At 34.6% G+C, this 23034-nt stretch overlaps 1 protein-coding gene across 8 annotated transcripts in view; it reads left to right on the top strand.

Moving 5' to 3' along the window:
- dock9b (dedicator of cytokinesis 9b) overlaps positions 1–23034 on the top strand; it is a 114400-nt gene that overhangs the window by 50031 nt on the left and 41335 nt on the right. For all 8 annotated transcript variants that reach the window (XM_051111920.1, XM_051111917.1, XM_051111916.1 and 5 more), the window contains exons 4-19: positions 2548–2630; positions 5216–5285; positions 8497–8592; positions 9092–9226; positions 11968–12142; positions 15517–15572; positions 16435–16509; positions 16598–16738; positions 16961–17167; positions 18822–18944; positions 19299–19381; positions 19470–19592; positions 21260–21339; positions 21467–21657; positions 21846–21911; positions 22065–22157. In XM_051111920.1, coding sequence (XP_050967877.1) covers positions 2548–2630; positions 5216–5285; positions 8497–8592; positions 9092–9226; positions 11968–12142; positions 15517–15572; positions 16435–16509; positions 16598–16738; positions 16961–17167; positions 18822–18944; positions 19299–19381; positions 19470–19592; positions 21260–21339; positions 21467–21657; positions 21846–21911; positions 22065–22157 — 1797 coding nt within the window. The remainder of the gene's footprint in view (positions 1–2547; positions 2631–5215; positions 5286–8496; positions 8593–9091; positions 9227–11967; positions 12143–15516; positions 15573–16434; positions 16510–16597; positions 16739–16960; positions 17168–18821; positions 18945–19298; positions 19382–19469; positions 19593–21259; positions 21340–21466; positions 21658–21845; positions 21912–22064; positions 22158–23034) is intronic.

Below are 23034 nucleotides of genomic sequence, written 5' to 3'. Positions count from 1 at the left end.
CTTCAGAGCCCTTGTCATTTTGTTTCAAAGGAGTTGTAATTAAATCTGATCCACAAGGGAAGGCAAACGAGATGAGCTGTACAAGAACTTTGATTTATTTTCAGTTTCTTCATATAATGTCATAAGTCATCAGTGTTGGTGGTTTTGGTGGTTTAGTTGCTTTTTTGTTTTAGTGTCGGAAAAAAAAACAGCAACTTCAAAATAACAAATATTTAGTCAAGCATCATTACTATTGTTCATGTTTAGGGTTACTGTGGGTTAAACAGACGCTGTCATACCCTTTGTACTGTGGCCATAAATGAGGCCTCGGATTTGCCTAACCAAAAACATCAAACACTGAAAAACAATCTGAAGTTGAGAAAACTTAACTCAAAATCCATACTCCCAAACTCAAAACTATTCAAAAGTGGGATAAAATTTCAATAAGCTGTCGGTTTGAAGTAAAAATGGGTATTAATTGGTATTGTATATCATTGATGGAAATATTTTTTTTATTTTGGTAGACCTGGTAGATGTTTACTACCAGTAAAAAGTTTTTGAACAGTAAAATGTTTTTTTAAAGAAGTCCCTTCTGCTCACTAAGTCTGCAATTATTTGATCCAAAGTACAGCAAAAACAGCAAAATGTTTAATAATAATACTTTTTTAAATAATTTATTCCTGTGATTTCAAAGCTGAATTTTTAGCATCATTACTCGATTCACATGATCTTTCAGATATCATTCTAATATTTTGATTTGCTGCTCAAAGAAAATTTGTATTATTATTATTATTATTATTATGGTGAAAACAGCTGAGTAGATTTTTTTTTAGGTTTCTTTGATGAATAGAAAATTCAGGAGAACAGCATTTATCTGAAATAGAAATCGTTTGTAACATTAAAAATGTCTTTATCATCACTTTTTTGATCAGTTTAAAGCATCCTTGCTAAATAAAAGTATTGATTCCTATAATTTCTTTTGAAAAAAGAAAAAAATTATATTTTATTTTAGATAAATGCTGATCTCTGGATCTTTCTATTCATCAGAGAATGAAAAAATGTACTCAACTGTTTTAAATATTGATAATAATAAAAATAATAATAATAAATGTTTCTTGAACAACAAATCAGCACATTAGAATGATTTCTGAAGGATCATGTGACATTGAAGACTAGAGTAATCATGCAGAAAATGTAGATTTGATCACAGGAATAAATTACATCTTAAAATACATTTAAATAGAATTTAGTTATTTTAAATAGTAAAAATATTCCACAATATTACTGCTTTGGATTTCTTTAGGGAACATTAAAATATTACTGTTCAGAAACTTTTGACTGGTAGTATAGGCTTGCTTAATTTGTGCATTAGTGAATTTATTATTTTGGTTATTTAGATTTATCTCTATGTCCCCGATCAGTTTAGTAGAGATTGATGTAGAAATTGACTTACCATAAAACATAACTTCTTTTAACAAAATGTATTCAAAGCTAATTTTGAATAACACATATTTGTATGTGCAAATAACCATTCTTTTAACCAAAAACACAAATTATTCAAGTGCAAGGGATTGTGGGTGATCATTGATATGCTCAGCAACCTGTTAGTTTGAAAGTTTGAAACATTCTTTTTGCTGTTTAATATTTAAGTCGCTCATACTACTGTAAATGGCCTAAAATATTGACTTTATTAAATATTGTATGGACTTAACCTACACTAAACCTAAACCTACCCATCATAGAAAACGTTCTTATATATACATACAAGAATGATAAAACATTCTTATATAATAATTACTTATTTACCCCAAAGTAAAAATAAAAGTAAGAGATGGAGTACAGAGACTTTACTTCAGAATAAACATTTGAATGCTTTAGTTCAGAAAGGTCTTAAATCTACTTTGTCAACTCATCTACTCTCTCGCTCCCTTCCTTTTTCCTCTCCATTAATTGGATTTAAAATAAGAGTGAGAAAGCCGTTTTGGGTTTTATAGGCTTTTAGTTTCATCTTATCCCTTTAAGAACTGCTGAGGACTGAATGCTTTCCTTGCCAACAAAGCAAATAGAATTGAATCTGCTTTAATGTAATGCCCAGAGGATATATTAGTGTCTGTTTATGGTGCAGTGTGGTGACAGCTTTAACAGTGATTAGCACAGGGATACAGTCAGTGCCGCCCAGTGAGGAAATTATTTTCTAAAAAGCTGTTGCCTCAGATTGCTTTGGAAAACATGGTACATATTACATTACTGGAAGTGTGTTAGCCTTATTGGGATTTTGCGTCCTTGGGCCGGTTGAGACAGTGTCTTAATAACTAGTTTGACCAACTAGTAGTGAGCTTAGGGGTAATATGTCTTACTTTCTGGATTTCAACTGTATTAGTAAACCGAATTTTAAAATTTATGACCAGTCTGACCAGAAAAAAAATTGGATGACTAACTTTTAAGCCTAGTCTTAACCTTTTACGCAACTCCCCTTGTTTGTGTGCGTTTGTATGCTGGAATATGTGTTAATGTGCTTTCCATATGACAGTAGAGACAAGGTAGACATGTTTTATTTTTCTTTTACAGTCCATCAAGACCTACAACTCTGACTGGCATGTGGTCAACTACAAGTATGAAGATTATTCTGGAGACTTCCGCCAACTTCCAAAGTAAGAACCACAAGACTGCTAAAAGTGATCGAAAGAAAGAGAAAAGAGATGGAAAGAGCCACAAACAGTTAGTCCAGCTGTTCATTGTACATCACCAGTGGTCAACCAATATGTTGGCTAATACTGGGCATTTTTTATGACCATTGGCAAGTTTTTCTGTTTGACCTGCAAGTCAAGAGGAGTGTTTCGAAAGTGGACTTTTAAGTTGACAGCACAAAGACTTTAATTTGGGTAGTTCTATTTATTTGGACAATGCTAATAAATTATTAAACAGAAATTTAAATAAAACAAATAAATGGCAAGTAATTTTTTAAACATTTTCCCTTCAGCATTTAGCAAATACACATTTATAACAACTTTGAATATGTAGTAAATATTTAAAACCAGTTATTTTATTGTGATATCATGGATGTAGTGGTTGACTGACATATTGCAAAGTAGATGAATAAGCTGAAATTTGAAATTTAAATTATTGGTGGTAATTTTTCCGTTTGGCCGTTAATTGTCGGAAGCAGGACATTTTATTTTGACAGCTCTAAGAATTATTTAATACAATATATTTTAATTTTATTTTGATAAAATTACTTTTGATACACTATCAGTCTAAAGTTTTTGAACAGTAAGACTTTTAAGTTTTTTTAAACATTTTTAAAGTCTCTTCTGTTCACCAAGCCTGCATTTACTTGATCCAAAATACAGCAAAAGTGGTAATATTGTGAAATATTTTTACTATTTAAAATAACTGCTTTGTATTTGAATATATTTTAAAATGTAATTTTTAACATTACCATTTTCCAATATGTACCACTCAAAAGCTAATACTTTAATTTAGCAGGATGCTTTAAAATTGATCAAAAGTCTTTCTATTCATCAAAGAAATCTGAAAAAAATCTACTCAGCTGTTTTCAACATAGTAATAATAATAAATGTTTTTTTGATCAGCAAGTCAGAATATTACAATGATTTCTGAAGGATCATGTGACTGGAGTAATGATGCTAAAAATTCAGCTTTGAAATCACAGGAATAAATTGCATTTTAAAAATATATTACAATAGAAAACAGTTATTTTAAAAAGTAATAATATTTCAGAATTTTACTGTTTTTACTGTATTTAAATAAATGCATGCTTAGTGAGCAGAAGAGACTTCTTTAAAAAACATTAAAAATCGTACTGTTAATTTTTTTTTTGACTGGTAGTGTATATATGTGACCCTGGATCACAAAACCATAAGGGTCAGTTTTTCAAAATTGAGATTTAAATCCTGGAATCTGAGGGTGCAAACAAATCAAAATAGTGAGAAAACTGCCTTTAAAGTTGTCCAAATAAAGTTCTTAACAATGCATATTACTAATCAAAAATTAAGTTTTCATATATTTATAGTAGGAATTTTACAAAATATCTTCATGGAACATGATCTGTACTTAATTTCCTAATTTTGCCATAAAAGAAAAATCAATAATTTTGACATATACAATGTATTTTTGGCTATTGCTACAAATATACCACAGCGACAGTTTTGTGGTCCAGGGTCACATATGTGTTACAAGTAAACAGTGTGATATATTGGCCGTTATATCAGCCATCAGCCACTCTGCACTTTTAAATACATTGGTTGACCTCTACTTAGAAAGCTGCTGCCTATGCAGGTAGACGACAGTAAGGCCAACTCACTAGGTATTGGAACAGAGCCCAAAAGTCATTGTTTGCCCACAGTGTGTTTGAGTATGTGTACGTGTGAGAAAGAGAGAGATGCTATTTTACTCACTAATTTTATCAGTGTCCTCATCCTGTCCTGCCCTAGTGTTGACAGGGAGGTCTCGTCCAGAGCTAAATCAGGAAATGCGCCTTTCTGTCGCACAGCAACAACCCATTAGCAGCTCTTTTCCTACTCCCTACTCTCTTTTGCTTTCTCTTCCTCTAACTTGTGTCATTCAGCACATAAATACTCCACCCGTTTCAGGACAGGGCAGCAACCACACACCAGACAAGTGTTTGTTGTCCACTGATGTCACTTCCGGTCTGAACTAACTGATGAAGCAATTATGGATTAACGGTCAATAACTGGCATATCACATTGTGGAGATCAGGAGACAGCCAGCGTCTGGCATTTGGTAAAGGTCGCAGAGGAAGCAGGAGGGATGATGGTGATGGAGGAGACGGAGATAATGTGTGCTGTGGACGTGAAGCTTCATCGTCATCATCATCATGATCATGAGCAGCATTATGATCTGCCCACCACTGCTTCATGATAGTTCCGCTAATGCAATTTCCTTGAACACACATACAGAAGTCAAACACGCACATGTGCACATGTCCACATGTCCACATGTGCACATGTGCTGAACCTTTTTGTTGGATGTACAGTATGTGCTACAGACTGATCGTTTAACTTTTTGAGCTTTTTCTGCCTAGAAACCACATAGTGACACACTAAAAACTACTGGGAATGCCTTAGAAAATGCTAGCAACATCCTGGCGACCACCCTCAGTACTCTAGCATTGTGACAATGACTTTTGGACAGGCAAAAAAATGTAAAAGTCTGTGTGTCTTATGTTTGTTTGTTGTGTTTTGTTCTTTTACAGTAAAGTTCCTCGGCCAGAGAAACTAGCTAGTCACGTTTTTGAGGTGGATGAGGATGCAGATAAAGAGGAGGTAAGGGACAACTGTCCATGATTCCTAACTGTTTTCCCAAGAAAAAAAAAAAAAAAAAACGGTAATTGAGACTTTTTTTTTCTCGCAATTGCGAGTTTACATCTTACAATTCAGACTATTTTTCTCAGATTTGTGAGATATTAACTCACAAATATGAGCTATAAAGTCAGAATTGCAAGATATAAACTCACAATTCTGAGAAATGAAGTCAGAATTTAGAGATATAAAGTCGCAGTTGCAAGTTATAAAGTCAATGTTGAATGATATAAACTTGCAATTGCAAGAAAAAACTCAGAATTGCAAGACTTAAACTCAAAATTCTGAGGAATTCCGCATTGCGTAATGTAAACTCAAATTTATGACTTTTACCTGAATTGCGAGATAAACTTACAATTGCGAGAAAAAGTCACAAAAAAATCACAAAACGCAAAGTTTGTGACTCGCAATTGTGTGTTATAAAGTCAGTATTGTATGATATAAACTCGCTCAGAATTGCGAGTTTATGTCTCACAATTTTGAGAAAATAGGTTTTTGAAAAAAAAGTCACAATTGTAAGTTTATATTTAACAATTCTGACTTTTTTCTTAGAATTGTGAGATATAAACTCGTAATTGCATGTTATAAAGACAGTATTGTATAATATAAACTCACATTTGTGAGCTATAAAGTCAGAATTGCAAGATATAAACTCACAATTCTGAGAAATTAAGTCATAATTTAGAGATATAAACTTGCATTGCAAGAGAAAAACTCAGAATTGCAAGACTTAAACTCACAATTCTGAGAAAGTCCGCATTGCAAAATGTAAACTCAAACGTATGACTTTTTTCTCAAAAGTTTGAGATATAAACTCATAATATAAGTTCTTGTTTTTTTCTAGCAATTGTGAGTTTATATACTGATTTTTATCGCAATTGTGAGTCACAAACTTTGAGTTTTGTGACTTTTTCTCACAACAATTTTGCAATGCGGACTTTCTCAGAATTGTGAGTTTAAGTCTCGCAATTCTGAGTTTTTTTCTCGCAAATGACTTTTTCCGCAATTCTGACTTTTTTCTTAGAATTGTGAGATAGAAACTTGTAATTGCATGTTATAAAGACAGTATTGTATGATATAAACTCACAATTGCAAGAAAAAAGTCAGAATTGTGAGAAAAGGTCACAATTGTGACTTTATATCTCGCTATTCTGACTCTTTCACAATTCTGACTTTTTTCTTAGAATTGTGTGATATAAACTTGCAGTTGCATGTTACAAAGACAGTTTTGGATGATATAAACTCCCAGGTGCAAGAAAAAAAACTTAAACTCAAAATTCTGAAAAAGTCAGAATTGCAAGATGTAAACTCAAACATTTGACTTTTTTCTCCAAATTGTGAGATATAAATCACAAAAAAAGTCACAAAAGTTTATATCTCACAATTTTGAGAAAAAATCAGAATTGCGAGTTTAAATCTTGCAATTCTGACTTTTTTCTAATTGCAGTTCTGACTTTTTTTCTTAGAATTGTGAGATATAAACTCGCAATTGCATGTTATAAAGTCAGTAATGTATGATATAAACTCGCAATTGCGAGTATTCTGACTTTATAACTTGCAATTAAGTTTATATCATGCAAGTTTTTATCGGTCAATTCTGACTTCATTTCTTAGAACTGTGAGTTTCTATGTGACCCTGGACCACAAAACCAGTCATAAGGGTAAATTTTTCAAAATTGAGATTAATACATCATCTGAAAGCTGAATAAATACACTTTCCATTGATGTATGGTTTGTTAGGACAATATTTGACTGAGATACAACTATTTAAATATATATAAAAATCTAAGGCAGCAAAAAAAATCTAAATATTGAGAAAATTGCCTTTAAAGCTGTCCAAATGAAGTTCTTAATAATGCATATTACTAATCAAAAATTAAGTTTTGATATATTTACAGTAGGAATTTTACAAAATATCTTCATGGAACATGATCTTTACTTAAGTTTGTAATGATTTTTGGCATAAAAGAAAAATCAATAATTTTGACCCATACAATGTATTTTTGGCTATTGCTACTAATATACCCCAACGACTTAAGACTGGTTTTATAGTCCAGGGTCACATATGAGGATCATGCTTTCCTAATTTTTGAACTCAAGACTTTTGTGTAGAACATGACTGAGATGAAGTCAAGTGATAAGTGACGAAAAGGACGCTATTTTTATTGTGCATTATTTGCAATCAAGTTGTAATTATGAAGGAAAATGTTAAAATATTATCTAATTGCATATAATTAGGTTACATAAATTATTAAATGTGAAATTTGCCTTAGTGAGACAATGGAGTGAGCAAAAATATTAAAAATGCAATTTCCACCACCATCATTTCCATTACAATTTGAAATGTGGTGGAAACAACTAAACTTTATTTATTGATTTAATTATTTAACCCACAATTATTCTATTTATATGAGTGGGACATTTATATTATTCAGAATTCTGTGATTAGTGATTAATGTAATTAATGTGCAGCCAGGAATTTGGTCATATGTAGCTGTTTTAACTCTGTCTAGACATTTGTTTGATAAACTTATGAAAGACCACTGGAAACTCATGTGGTATTATTTCTTTACCGTACCAGTTTCCTTAGTATGGTGACAGGCAGAGGAAATGGTATTCACCATATCTACGTGAATGCACCATACTTCATCAGCCTATTACAACACATGATTTCTCTCGCTCTCCTTCTCTCTGTTCTCGCTGGCTGATAAGCAGAATAAATAAATAATAAGGAACTTGCAGCTTATTAGTAATGCGTTTGTTCAGAGCCTCTGGGACTACATTAGCCTTAGAGAAAGAGCAGACGCAGGACTCGCCTGTCTCTGGGCTATCCGATTCCCTGATTGGGTTTCACCTACATTTCCCAGAATTCCAGCTGCACGTCTGCCGTTCTGTCTGAGCCCTCACTCAGGGATGGAGTTTGTTTGTACAGTTCGAAGGCTGGTCCCTGTAGGGATGAGAAAGAACATGAATAATTGAGGGGGTCAGGTGAAAATGGACTTCATGTTGAAACACGGAGGAGGGCGTCCAGAGGCTCTAATGTGGGAAACTGCGGTAGATATCGACATGTTTTTGCTCAGGCTTAAAGAAACAGATGAAGTCACAGCGTGTGGGTGTATGATTGCGCTTGTGTGTTTTTATGCATGCTTGTTATGTTCCTCCCTGGTTCTTGAAGGATGCCACCTCATTGGGCTCTCAAAGAGGGGGCGTGTCCAAACACGGCTGGCTGTATAAAGCAAACATGAACAGTGCCATCAGTGTTACCATGAGGGTGAGTTAGCCACTACACAAGCCCTTTTTTGATTTAATGATGATGAATTTGTGGTCAAGATTTTGCATTGCATTGTGGCATATGGTATTCCAAGTAATGCACTCTGGTTGCATACACATTTTGAAAAATGTTCATGCACATTTTCATATCTTGCATGGTATGTGTACTGCACATTGCAAAAATAGTAGTATGGTTTTTTCATTCCAAACATAGCCATAGAATCGAGTAGTTTTGTGTTCAGCTGGTTGTTTTCAGTCATGGACAGAGCAGAGCAAACTCTGACCCCAAGTCCTGTTCTTAAAAGCAGATTTGTGCTCCCCATGCCATAGACAGGAAGTTGGGCCTTACCAACTTCCAGTTCTCACTAATCCATTTTCCCATGGTCCCATCCACTAAGTGTTATTTTTAGAACAGTCACTAGTTTAACATCTAGCATAGAGTGTTTACATCTGCTATTTTCATGTAATGATCTTTGCATTCTCTCTTTCTTTCCCTTTAGTCTTTTAAGAGAAGGTATTTCCATTTGACCCAGCTGGGAGATGGATCATACAACTTGAACTTCTACAAAGATGAGAAAATATCTAAAGAACCCAAGGGAACCATCTTTTTGGACTCCTGCATGGGTGTCATCCAGGTAACTACCAGTGTGAGAATCCATGACATGATTATAAATGCAATTCATATATATTGACTCAAATAGACTTGTTCTATGGTGAACATATTTTTAATTTCTGAATTAAAAACATTACACAATTACAATATCAACTCAAAAAAACAAAACAAAACAAACAAAAAAAACTGTTTATTTTACACAGTTCTCAGGTTTCCATCATGACAGAAATTTTGAAAAGAAATTTCTAAAACAGAAGTTTATTTTCTATCATGCATCTGTATTTTTTCGTTTCATTTTTAAATTAAAATTGATATTTCTGGGGCAATATAGTAAATCATTTAACTGTTCTTATGTCATAAAGAAAGCAAAAAAACATTTCCTCAATAAAGATATGAAAATAAAACTATATGAGGTATTTTATAGTCTTGTATATTGTCTCTGTATTTTTTTTATATTTTTCTGGGAAAATATAGTACAAAAATAGAACTGTTCTTAAGTCATAAAGACAGAAAAAAGCCTTCCTCGATAAATGTGTGGAAAATAAATTCATAAGAAATACTTTATAATATTTTATTTTATCTATGTATTTTTTTAGTTTAATTTCTATATTAAAATGTATATTTTCTGGGGAAATATAGAGATAAATTATAACTGTTCTTGTGTCATAAAGGAAGAAGAAAGTCTAAAAATAAAAAAATAAAACTATAGGAAGTATTTTATAATCTTTTATTGTCTCTTTGTATTTTTTTAGTTTAATTTCTAAATTAAAATTGATCATTTCTGGAAAAAAATAAAATTGTTCTTATGTCATAAAGGAAGAAAAAATTCTTCCTCAATAACTGTGTGAAAATAAAACTATAGAAAGTATTTTATAATCTTTTATTGTATCTTTATATTTTTTAGTTTAATTTCTAAATTAAAATTGATAATTTCTGGAGAAATATAGAAAAATGTAACTGTTGTTATGTCATAGAGGAAGAAAAAAGCATTCCTCAATAAATGTGTGAAAATTAAACTATATGAAGTATTTTATAATATTTTATTTTATCTCTGTATTTTTATTTATTTATTTATTTATTTATTTTTATTTCTAAATTAAAATTGACATTTTCTAGGAAAATGTAGTAAAAAATAGAACTGTTCTTATGTCATAAAGAAAGGAAAAAGCCTTCCTCAATAAATGTGTGGAAAATAAAATCATATGAAGTATTTTATAATCTTTTATTTTATCTCTGCATTTTTTAGTTTAAGTTCTAAATTAAAATTTATATTTTCTGGGTAAATATAGTAAAAAATTTAACTGTCCTTATGTCATAAAGTAAGAAAAGCCTTTTTCAATAAATGTGTGAAAATAAAACTATATGAAATATTTTATATTGTTTGATCGGCGTAGACGCTTAAAAATAAAGTTATACATAATGTTTGTCCACCAGATTAGTCATTTGGTGCAACTAAGTCTTAAAATAGATAATTTGACCTTTTTATGATAAGGTTAGTTCAGGTTCTAAAATGTCACATGTTATAACTCTAAATAAATAAATAAAGTTAAATAAAATATTTGGAAAATTGGAAAATAATGATAATCAGATGTGTAAAAATTAATTCAGTGTGTAAGAAAGCTGTTATTTATGTTTATCGGTCTATTTATTTCTGTTGTAACTCATTCTGCTGTCATTTTTCTTTTTTTTTACTGAGGGATAAAACCTAGTTAACATTATACTCTCTAGAAATCAACATTGTTATACAAATTTTATCGATGAAGCTTAACTTGTATTGAACCCAGAGCATTCCTTTAAAGTTCATAAGGGCGCCAGAAGAATAAATGCTTTGTTTTGTGTATTTACTGCAGCACAAAGCAGTTTATAGAAGGAGTTCGGATCTCTAATAACATCCTCATGAGTCTCTTCCTTTGTCTCAACCAAGAGGGGATATCAGTGTTTGGATGGCCAGTTCCTCAGATGAGGCTACTCAGGGTTGCACAGAAAGAGAAAAAGATGAAAAACGAGCGAGGAAAAGATGAGGTCCAGCCTAATTCACGCATGATTTCTCCCAGGGTCAAATATTTCCATTTTCTCCTGTGGTGCGCTCAGTGTGTGTGCGAGTGCAAATGTGATCACGTTCCTCGATTCACCAGCCCTGCTGAAAGAATAAAGTACTGCTTTGGTATGCGCAACCTGTTTTGTCTGTTTTCAACATCTGTTTTTTGACGCTTTGTCTGTTTTCCACATTTTAGACAAAAGAGGAATAATAAAAGTTATTTCTAGGTCCAAAACCTAAACATTTCAACAGGTGCACATGCAAAGCAGCCAGATATTCCTCAGCAGTCGTCTGGGAATAAATGGCTTTCAGTTTCTGCTGCAGGATGGATATATTTTTCCAGTGTCACTTCTGGTGTAAATTCGTCATAAATTCATAAAGTGTAAAATCATTCCAAAGTCTTGGGTGCGCTCACATTCCCATAGGAAAGAAAAGTAAAAAAGAAGAATTCCTATGTCTCCATTGTTCTTCTAGACAGCAGTGAGCTTAAATGGAGATCAAATGAAGATATTACTTCTCAGAGTGTTGTTTCTCAGAGTTTTCTTCCAGAAAAAATACCTCACTTATACTCCACAAGTTTCATAAGCAATCTAACAATGTCTCAGACTTGCCAAGATACCAATCAGATATTCTTCCAAGGCTAAATTATGAAGCTATTATATTCAGTGCCAGTGGCATGATCAGAAATGTCTTTTGTCTTTGTTTCTCACTGTGTCTGTGTGCAGAACAGTAAGGTGCGTCGTTTCGCCTTTGAGCTGAAGATGCAGGATAAAAGCACGTATCTTCTGGCTGCAGACAGCGAAGGAGAGATGGATGACTGGATCAGCACCCTCAACAAGATCCTCCACAGCAGCTTTGAGCTTGCCATGCAGGAAAGGAGGAACGGAGAACTGCACGACGGTGTGTGTTTGGGCCAGTAAGAGTGCAGCACACTATATGATAATACAAGATTGTTGACACAGTTTGAGCACGCAGACATGTATTTGCAGAGCCAGCTGGTGTGGTCGTGTCTCATACATGTGTATGTGTTCTTTGAAGAGACCACCCATTCGTTTAACGTCATTTAATAGATAGATCCATATACCCAGCACTCTTGAAGTGACGCACACATAGTCATACACAAACAGTAACACTTAACACCTCTTAAACCCTTCGGATTTCACACGGGAGAGGAGGTTGGGAGTCTTTATTTACATTCGATGAGTTTCAAAGGACAGCACATTCCTTTCTTCTCGCCTCGTATAAAACAACAAACACCTGTCGGCCAATCAGAGTGCAGAACCAAGTATAACTAATTACCAGTGGAGCTTGCTAAAGCGAGCATGACTGTTACTATTAGTCATACTTAGGGGTTTGGGATCTGAACAAACTTCTGACCCTAAGAATTAAACTTTGGCGCCTAGCTCGTCTCGCAATGTTTGTTCTACGGACATGAAAGATACCTCAAATCATGCGGAGGTGATGTGTGCTTTTACAATAGACTGATTATTACAATTAAACAGACACAAAATTCTTTTAAGAAGAAACCCAAATCATATCTAAAGGCTGGAATATCTTGGGACAAAAAGAAACCACCCAGAACACCCTAGAAATCACATATTGAACATATTAAAGGGATAGTTCACCCTAAAATGAAAATTCAGTCATTAATTATTTTTCACCGTCATGTCGTTCCAAACCCGTAAGACCTTCGTTCATCTTCTGAACACAAATTAAGATATTTTTGATGAAGACAGAGAGCTTTCTGACCCTGCACAGACAGTAACGCAACTGTTCAAACGGCCGAGAAAGGAAACCAGATACAGTTGAGGTAAAACGTTTACATACACCTTGCAGAATCTGCAAAATGTTAATTATTTTACTAAAATAAGATGGATCTTACAAAATGCATGTTATTTTTTATTTAGTACAGACCTGAGTAAGATATATAGTCCACAAGAGAAAATAGTCGAATTATAAAAGAACCCCGTTCAAAAGTTTACATACACTTGATTCTAAATACAGTGGTGTTACCTGAATGATCCACAGCTTTTGTGTTCTTTTTTTCTGTTTATTGATAGTTGTTCATGAATTCCTTGTTTGTCCCGAACAGTTAAACTGCCTGCTGTTCTTCAGAAAAATCCTTCAAGTCGCACAAATTCTTTGGTTTTTTAGCTTTTTTGTGTATTTGAATATTTGAACCCTTTCCAACAATGACTGGGGTGGTGTTAGGAAGGGGAAAGGATCTTCTGGGAAACATGTAAGTATCTTTTGTAACTTCTGAAGGGCAGTACTAAATGAAAAAATACAATATTTAGGCAAAATAAAAAAAAATAAAAAATAGGGTACGGCGGGGTTAAAGGCACCCTGGTGTAGCACGTTCCAAAACATCCGCTTTTCAACACACGTGTGCGATATTGGTTGATCCTTGATGCGATCGCGGGCAGCAGAGCAAAGTCGATTCTGTGCTTACTTGATCTAATATTTGATGTTTTTAAAAATGTTGTAGATTTACGTAGCAGATGAGAATCGCTAAAATTATTAAATATATCTTGAGATAGTGTCTTCTTAATGATTTTCAGTTTTGTTTAAGATAATTAAAACAGCAGTGTTTGAAAACAAAAGAACATGTAAAAGTATGTTATTTGGGGTAAAAAGCACCCCTGCTGTTGGGGCTAAAAGGCACAATATTAACATGATAATTAATAGAAGTCTGACTTTTCCATTTGTTGACATGACATTGTTAGATTCAGATGGTAAATATCATATATTATGTTGGGTGTCCATCTTAGAAATAATCACCATGTTTAGAATAAAACCATCATATTTAAAAACATGCTATTAATCATGTCATATAATAAAACAACATTTGTTGTTACTACTGTAAATCTATATTAAATTATTATGGGATCTCCTTTGATGCTTTCAGAGTCTTTACATTTTGAAATGATTTTGTTTCTGTATTTTAAAGTATGTGTTTTATATTGACATATTTTAATGACAGTATATTTTTGAACAAAAAAATTGTTATTTTATTTATCAAAATAAGCAGAAAATAGTACAGACTTTGCTAAAGTGATTGTTTTGAACAAGTATTAACATTATATTGAAAAAAAACATTATTTTAGTTAAAGTTTTTGTATCAATACTGTGTGCATTTTACCCCAGGCTGGTGGGCCTTTTACCCTGTTTGTGGGGTAAAAGGCCCCCCCTTGCCACCTCATTTATGAGATTTTTTAACAAAATAAACAACTTGTATGATTTATTTTCACACAAAATATGTTGCTCCATAAATGTTCAATACAAACGTATGTATTTTGTCTGCAATCATATTCTTCGGGCACAGTGAAAAGCACATTTTTTTTCTTAGTGGGTGCCTTTAGCCTCGTTGTACCCTACACATCCTCATTCTGTTCAAAAGTTTTCACCCCCGGCTCTTAAAGTGTTACTCTACTCAAAAATGAAAATTTTGTCATTAATCACTTACACCCATGTCGTTTGAACCTTCTGTAATAGTTGCATATGAGTCCCTCAGTTGTCCTCAGTGTGAAAATCATACAGTCATTGTTGGAAAGTGTTTGAATACACAAAAAAAGCTGAAAAAACAAAGAATTTGTGAGACCCTGAAGGATTTGTCTGAAGAACAGCAGGTAGTTTAACTTTTCAGGACAAACAAGGGACTCATAAACAACTATCACTAAACAACAACAGCTGTGCATCATTCAGGTAACAACACAGTATTAAGAATCAAGCATATATGTAAACTTTTGAACGGGGTCATTTTTATGAATTCAGCGATTATTTTCTCTTGTGGACTATATGTAAACGTCTTTTATGTGAAATATCTTATTCAGGTCAGTACTAAATACAAAATCACATGCATTTTGTATTATCCCTATTATTTTGGTAAAATAATTAACAATTTGCAGATTCTGTGAGGGGTATATGAACTTTTGACCTCAACAGTATATTCATACTCGCACTACTCTAGCAACACCCTAGCAACCAGCCAAAACACCCTAGTAACCACATATACCAATATGAATGTTTAAAACCACTCAGAACATCTTAGGAACACTATAGGAACCTCCTAGCATCCACTCACAGCATCCACTGTTTTCAATTTAATTGTAAAAATGTAGTTTGACAGCCTTAATGTTTGAGCAACCACATTTTTGTGTTTGTTATTATGATTTGACACTGCTATCTGACAGTTTTCCCAGTCACTACATGTTGATTTATAGACATGGAGACTAATGACTGTTGCAGGTTTTGAAATGTTTTGTCTTACACAGACGATGAGCTGGGCAAGACAGACATCTCGCCGGGGAATTTTCAGGACAGTTTCCAGGTATTGTGAATGCATACAGACACACATATAGACACACATGATCTCCTGATTTGCTGATTATACAAATAGTCATCTACAGTTTCACAGTGAGTGTGTGTGTGAGAAGGCGAATACTGGTTTTCAGCTCCTGTGTCTTGACTGTAGCTTGATCTCAACACTGGCGTCCTCACTGTCTGCCCTCTCTTTACACATCCACAGATTTTCCACACACCCTTAGTCCTCTCAGCTAATGTTTTCCAACCATTCCACAATGAACCACCCACACTTTGGAACACAGACACACACACACATCTCAGCTCTATCTTGCTCTTTATTCTCCTGTCTGCCGTCTCTCCTCCCTGGAATCAATCGTCTAGGCGCCCTTCTCTCTAAAGTCAGAATATTTTCTCACACATCCCATGACATCTCGCTTTAATGATGTTGAATATTTTTTACTACTTTTTCTTTTGTCTTATTTTGCAGTAAAAACATATAAACATTTATAAAATGTGATGCATTTACTTCAGAAGTGACATTGTAAACAGAGATATTAGATAATTGTGCAATTGCTAATTAAGTTACAAATGCACAAAGAGTAATTCTTGTCTTCATTGTGTTTAATGAAAGAAAACATGCCATTTTAATCTTAAATATGACTAAATTTAGATTTAAAAACAGACTTATATTCTCTGAAAACGAGTTCTGTTATGTTATTTTACTTCTCATATACATTAATCTTGTTTTAAGTATCTTTAGATATTCAACTGGAAAACAAGACAAAATAGTAATTAAGAAAAAGTTTTTATTATGCAATATACTGGAACAGGAAAGCAGCCAATCAGCTGTGGTAATTAGTGATTGGCATCCTGTTTTTGCTTTTCAGAGTGCCAGAGACATTGAGTCCAAGATGAGGAGTGAAACTCGTCTGAAACTCTTTACTCTGGACCCTGACACACAGGTAAGCCACAGCTCCAATAATAAATAATCCATTAAATCACAGTGTAGGCTACTGATTTTAAGCTCTGTGTGTGTTTTTTGGCCTGTAGAGACTCGATTTGTCTGGCATTGAACCTGATGTGAAGCAGTTTGAGGAGAAGTTTGGGAAGAGAGTTTTGGTCAGCTGCAATGATCTGTCCTTCAACCTTCAGAGCTGTGTTGCAGAGAATGAGGAGGGACCTACTACTAACGTAAGCTTTACACACACTATCAAAGAGGTTCTTATAAAGCTCTTTTCTTTGGCTAAGTATTAATGTATCTGATGAGGGATGTGTACTTAGATGATTTCTTAATAAGCTAAAATTGTGCCTCTGTGGTGCTGCAAACATTCCTCTGTTTGTTGAAGCAGTCCAACATGTCAGCTTGTAGCCGAGTCTGGTACAGATTAGATTCAGCTTCACTGTTTTCTTCAGGTGGAGCCCTTCTTCGTAGTGCTTTCGCTGTTTGACGTGCAGAACAGCCGAAAAATATCTGCGGATTTTCATGTGGATCTAAACCACCCTCTGGTCCGATCCATGATCCCTCTACCCAGCATGCAGATAAATGGAGGGATGGACACTCCTCATGGGGAAATGCTGCTTAGTGAACTGCCGGAGGGGATGCTGCAGTATCCCAAAAAAGTAAGAGGGCTGAACAATCCATTTTCAGAGGCAGTTGGATGGATGGGTATATTGGATGGATGGATGGATGGATGGATGGATGGATGGGTAAATTGATTGGATGGATGGATGAATGGATGGATTGAATGGATTGAATAGATGGATTGGTGTATTGAATGGATGGATGGATGGATGGATGGATGGATGGATGGATGGATTGAATAGATTGAATAGATGGATGGGTATATTGGATGGATGAATTAATTGATTGGATGGATGGATTAGATACATGGATGGGTTTATTGGATAAATGGATTGATTGGATGGATGGGTAGATTAGATGGATGGGTATATTGAATTTCTGGAATAATTGGATAGATGGATGGGTATATTGGATGGATGGATTAATTGATTGGATGGATAGTTGGATGTGTATTTTGGATGGATAGATGGATTAGATAGATGGATGGGTATATTGAATGGATGGATTAATTGATTGGATGGGTGGATGGATGGATGGATGGATGGATAGATGGATGGATTAGATAGATGGATGGGTATATTAGTTGGATGGATGGTTAAATTGGATGGATGGATGGATGGATGAATGAATGGATGGATGTATTAATGGATGGATGGGTGTATTGGATGGATGGACTGGATAGATGGATGGGTGTATTGAATGGATGAATGGATGGATGGATGGATTGAATGGATTGAATAGATGGATGGTATATTGGATGGATGAATTAATTGATTGGATGGATGGATTAGATATATGGATGGGTATACTGGATGGATTAATTGATTTGGATGGATGGTTGGATAGATGGATAGATTCGATAGATGGATGGGTATATTGAATGGCTGGATTATTTGATTGGATGGATGGATGGATGAATGGATAGATTGGATGGATTGGATAGATGGATTGACTCACTGATTGGATGGATTTATGGATGGATTAGATAGGTGGATGGGTATATTGGATGGATGGATAAATTGATTGGATGGATGGATGGATGGATGAATGGACTGGATAGATGGATGGGTGTATTGAATGGATGGATGGATTGGATGGATGGATGGGTAGATGGATGGATGGACGGATGGATGGATGGATGGATGGATGGATGGATGATTGATGGATGGATGGATAGATGGATTTGATTGTATGGGTGTACTGAATGTATGGATGGGTTGACGGATGGATTGATGGATGAATTGGATGGATGGGTGTATTGAATTTATGGATGAATTGGATAGATGGATGGATGGGTGAGTGGATTGGATAGATGGATGGGTGTACTGAATGAATGGATGGATTGGATAGAGGGATGGGTGTTTTGAATGGATGTATAGATGGATGGATTGGATGGGTGTATTGGATGGATGGATGGCTGTACTGAATTGGATGGATAGATAGATAGATAGATAGATAGATATACTTCATTAAAAGTAAGAGAGTAGTTACAAAGTGCAGAGCAAAGTTACAGAGTGAAGTGTGTGAGTGTGTTTATTTAGCTATACTTTGGGGACAATTTGTCCCAGAAGTTATCTATATCTAACCTCCCTTCAGGGACATCCAGTGACATCCCCTTTTGGAAAAAGGATACATAACTGAAGTACACAATATTTTCAGTAAGCGAAGCCTTTGTGCTCTTTTGTGTTTCAGGGTGTCTTCTCTGTGACGTGTCCTCACCCTGACATCTTCCTGGTTGCACGAATCGAGAAGGTTCTGCAGGGAGGCATTACTCACTGCGCTGAGCCCTACATGAAGAGCTCTGACTCCAGCAAGGCAATGAGCCTAACATAACTGAACACACACATACAGAAACAAAACAGCTGACTCAAACATACACACACTCATATACCAAACAAAACAGAGGAACCAAATACACACTGTCAATCAAAACAATAAGTGGTTATTACAAGGATAAGGAGAAGGATTATCAGGCCTTATGATCCATAAACTTACAAACAATTTTACCACATCCCACAATGACCTTTGGAATATCCTGCCTAAAACTACACATTGATACCATCCAAAACCCCCACTAGGCTGCCAGGAACGTGCTGTCTGCCCAGTTCACTGTTAATAAAATGTCTCTGGAGAGGTTGCGGGGAACAATGTGTGTGTTTTGCTTCACAGGTTGCTCAGAAGGTTTTAAAGAATGCCAAGATGGCCTGCAGCAGACTCGGCCAATACAGGATGCCTTTCGCATGGGCAGCCCGGTGAGCCAAAACTGTCTGGAAATGTTCTGTTCTTCTCTCTGTGTGTTGTGTCAATCACAATATTTAATCTTTTTGTTCTTTTCCACAGGCCTGTGTTTAAAGATGCCTCAGGGACTTTGGATAAAAGCGCTCGGTTCTCCGCGCTGTACCGGCAAGACAGTAATAAACTCTCAGAAGAAGACCTTTTCAAACTGCTGGCGGATTTTAGGAAGTCAGTATTCAACTCATGTCATCAGACTTGTCTTCACTAGAGATTCCTGTCCCTTTTACAGTATAGCAGATTCAGTCTATTAAAACAGTGGACTTTATATGGAAATATTTTCCAAACATCATACTCTTCTGCAGTGTTTTTGCAGCTGTGGACGGCAGTCCCACCGTTAGGAATGTGTTTTGTAGTACCTCTCAGAGGGGCACTTTTTCTGGCCTCCTAAAGATATACCGAATGAGCTTCTAATATAAATGTACAATACATGTCAAAAGTAAGGAATAATTAGAATTTTTATTAAGTTATATATTTGGGCTTTTAATGGACAGGACAGTAGAGAGATGACAGGAAAGTACTAGGCAGAGAGAGGGGAGCAGGTTTCGCAAAGGACCTCGAGACAGGAATCAAACTCAGGTCGCTGTGAGCACAGTTGTGCGATATGTCGGCACATTAACCACTAGGCTACAGGCGCCGACATGATTAGGATTTTTAAATGTTTTTGAAAGTCTCTTATGCTCACCAAGGCGGTAATATTGTGAAATAATATTGCAACATAAAACGGCTGTTTTCTATTTTAGTATATGTTTTAAAATGTAATTTATTCCTGTGATGTCTTCAGTGTCACATGATCTTCTAGAAATCATTCTAAAATGCTGATTTGGTTCTCAGTTATTATTAATTACTATTGGTGCTCAACTATTAATAATGGTATTAAATATATTCAAATAGAAAAGAGTTCTTTTAAATTGTAATAATGTTTCACAATATTATAATTGTTACTGTAGTTTTAATCAAATAAATGCAGCCATGAGACAAAACAAACAAAAATGTAATTATTAAAATATATGACCGCTAGCGTACACTACCAGTCAAAAGTTTTTAAACACTAAGATTTTAATGTTTTTTAAAGAGTTCTCTTCTGCTCACCAAGCCTGCATTTATTTGATCCAAAGTACAACAAAGACAGTAAAATTCTGAAATATTTTTACTATTTAAAATAACTGCTTTCTATTTGAATATATTTTAAAATATAATTTATTCCTGTGATTTCAAAGCTGAATTTTATCATCATTACTCCAGTCACATGATCCTTCAGAAATCATTCTAATATTCTGATTTGCTGCCGAAAAACATTTATTTTTAATAATAATAATAATAATAATAATTATTATTATTATTATTATTATTATTATTATGTTGAAAACAGCTGGGTAGAATTTCTCAGATTATACTGACTCCAAGCTTTTGAATAGTATAGTGTACAATGTTACAAAAGCTTTTTATTTCAGATAAATGCTGATCTTTCTATTCATCAAAGAATACTTAAAAAATTGCTTTAAATATGGGTAATATTAATATTAATAAAAGTTTCTTGAACAGCAAGTCAGCATAGTAAAATGATTCCTGAAGGATCATGTGATACTGAAGACTGGAGTAATGATGCTGAAAATTTAGCTTTAAACACAGGAATAAATTACACTTTAAAATATATTAAAATAGAAAGCAGTTATTTTAAAAAGCAAAAATATTTCACAATATTACCACTTTTGCTGTATTTTGGATTAAATAAATGCAGACTTGATGGCCAGAAGAAAATTCTTAAAAAAATATTAAAACTCTTACTGTTCAAAAACTTTTGGCTGATAGTGTATATGTCAAAATTGTATCCACAGACCTGAAAAGATGGCTAAACTACCTGTAATCTTGGGTAACCTGGATGTGACCATTGATAATGTCCCTCCTGATGTGGCTAGTAAGTCTTCGGAATATTTGCTAGTGTAATTTCATCATATTTTCTACCTTGACTTCCTGAAACTGTGTGCTCTTCTTGTCTGCAATGAATTGGTCACTTGAACTATTATCTCCTCGCCATTGTCTAGATTGTGTCACTCCATCCTACATCCCAGTGAGGCCTTTTGAGAATAATGGGCCGAGCAACGGTGTTCTGTTGGAGGTGGAGGAGTTTGTTCCCTGCATTGCCAAGTGCTCTCAGCCTTTCACCACCTACAACAATCATCTCTACGTCTATCCCAAACACCTCAAATATGACAACCAGAAGTCTTTCGCCAAGGTACATTAGCATTATCAGCTAAAAGCTTCTTGCATTTTCCATTTTCTTGCTAAATTAGTGCCCTCGGCCAAAGGTATTGACATATGAGGTGGTCAGTGTAATGCCTGCTGCTCATAAAACATGCACTTAGAGATTTAACAGTAAGTAGTTTTCTGGCTTATCTTGTGTCTTTATCTTATATGACTCAGGCAAGGAACATCGCAGTGTGTGTGGAATTTAGAGAGTCAGATGAAGAAGATGCTCAACCTCTGAAGGTACAAAGCTGCCCCCAGCCCTTTCTCATTACTGATATACAATAAATACTGATTTTTGTACTCCCTTGCGTTTCCTTGTTGAAAGTTGAAGTTAAAAAGACCAAATAACTGTTTAAAAATGCTCTGTTTGTGTGTCTATACTGTTATGTATAGTGTATCTATGGCCGTCCAGGAGGTCCTCTTTTCACCAAACATGCCTATGCAGCAGTACTGCACCACCAGCAGAACCCAGAGTTTTATGATGAGGTGATGAATGAGACACTGATATGTATTTTATAGGGGGCCAAGCATAAAATAATTAGCTGTATACAGTGGGGTCTAAATGTTTGAGACTATACTGACAAATAGGAGTTCAAAATTTAACCCTGAATAAGAAGAATTTTAGAAAAATGATTAAAAGATTTAATTTACTCACCCCCATGTCATCCAAAATGTTCATGTCTTTCTTTCTTCAGTCGGAAAGAAATTAAGTTTTTTTGAGGAAAACATTGCAGGAGTTTTCACCATATAATGGACTTCAGTGGAGGCCAATGAGTTGAAGGTCCAAATTGCTGTTTCAATGCAGCTTTAAAGGGCTCTACACGATCCCAGCCGAGGAATAAGGGTCAAATCTATTGAAACGATTGGTCATTTTCTCTGCGATGTGAATGCGCATCTTCACAGATTATGTTGGAAAGGTCACGTGCGGTTAGTTCTTCATCTGTGTACTTTGGTTCAAAAAGGTAGGGTAGGACAAAAAACTCCATCTCAGTTCCTCCTTCAACCTCAAAATGGTCCGCCATTGTTGTTCCTTTTGTAAAGGGCGTTTGACTTTCTTTGCACGTTCGCTTTGTAAACACTGGGTCGGTACTTCAATCTACATCACGTGTGCATGATTACGTAATGCGTGAGGTCAAGCTAGTGCAAGACGAGCATTTGTGGTTAAAAAGGATATAAATTTGTATTTTTCTTAAAAAATAACTGATCAGTTCACTAGATAAAAGAAAAATCCTGAGAATGCTTTCCTCAAAAATATTTTCTTTTCGACTGAAGAAAGAAAAACATGAACATCTTGAATGAAACGGGGGTGAGTAAATGTTATGGTGTCTATATAATATATGAATATTTTTTAATAGGACTTTTT

This window comes from Labeo rohita, chromosome 6 (assembly GCF_022985175.1).
Source record: "Labeo rohita strain BAU-BD-2019 chromosome 6, IGBB_LRoh.1.0, whole genome shotgun sequence".
Taxonomy (NCBI): domain Eukaryota; kingdom Metazoa; phylum Chordata; class Actinopteri; order Cypriniformes; family Cyprinidae; genus Labeo; species Labeo rohita.
The sequence above is the reverse complement of the archived record's forward strand: the minus strand, read 5'-3'. Positions and strand labels throughout refer to the sequence as shown.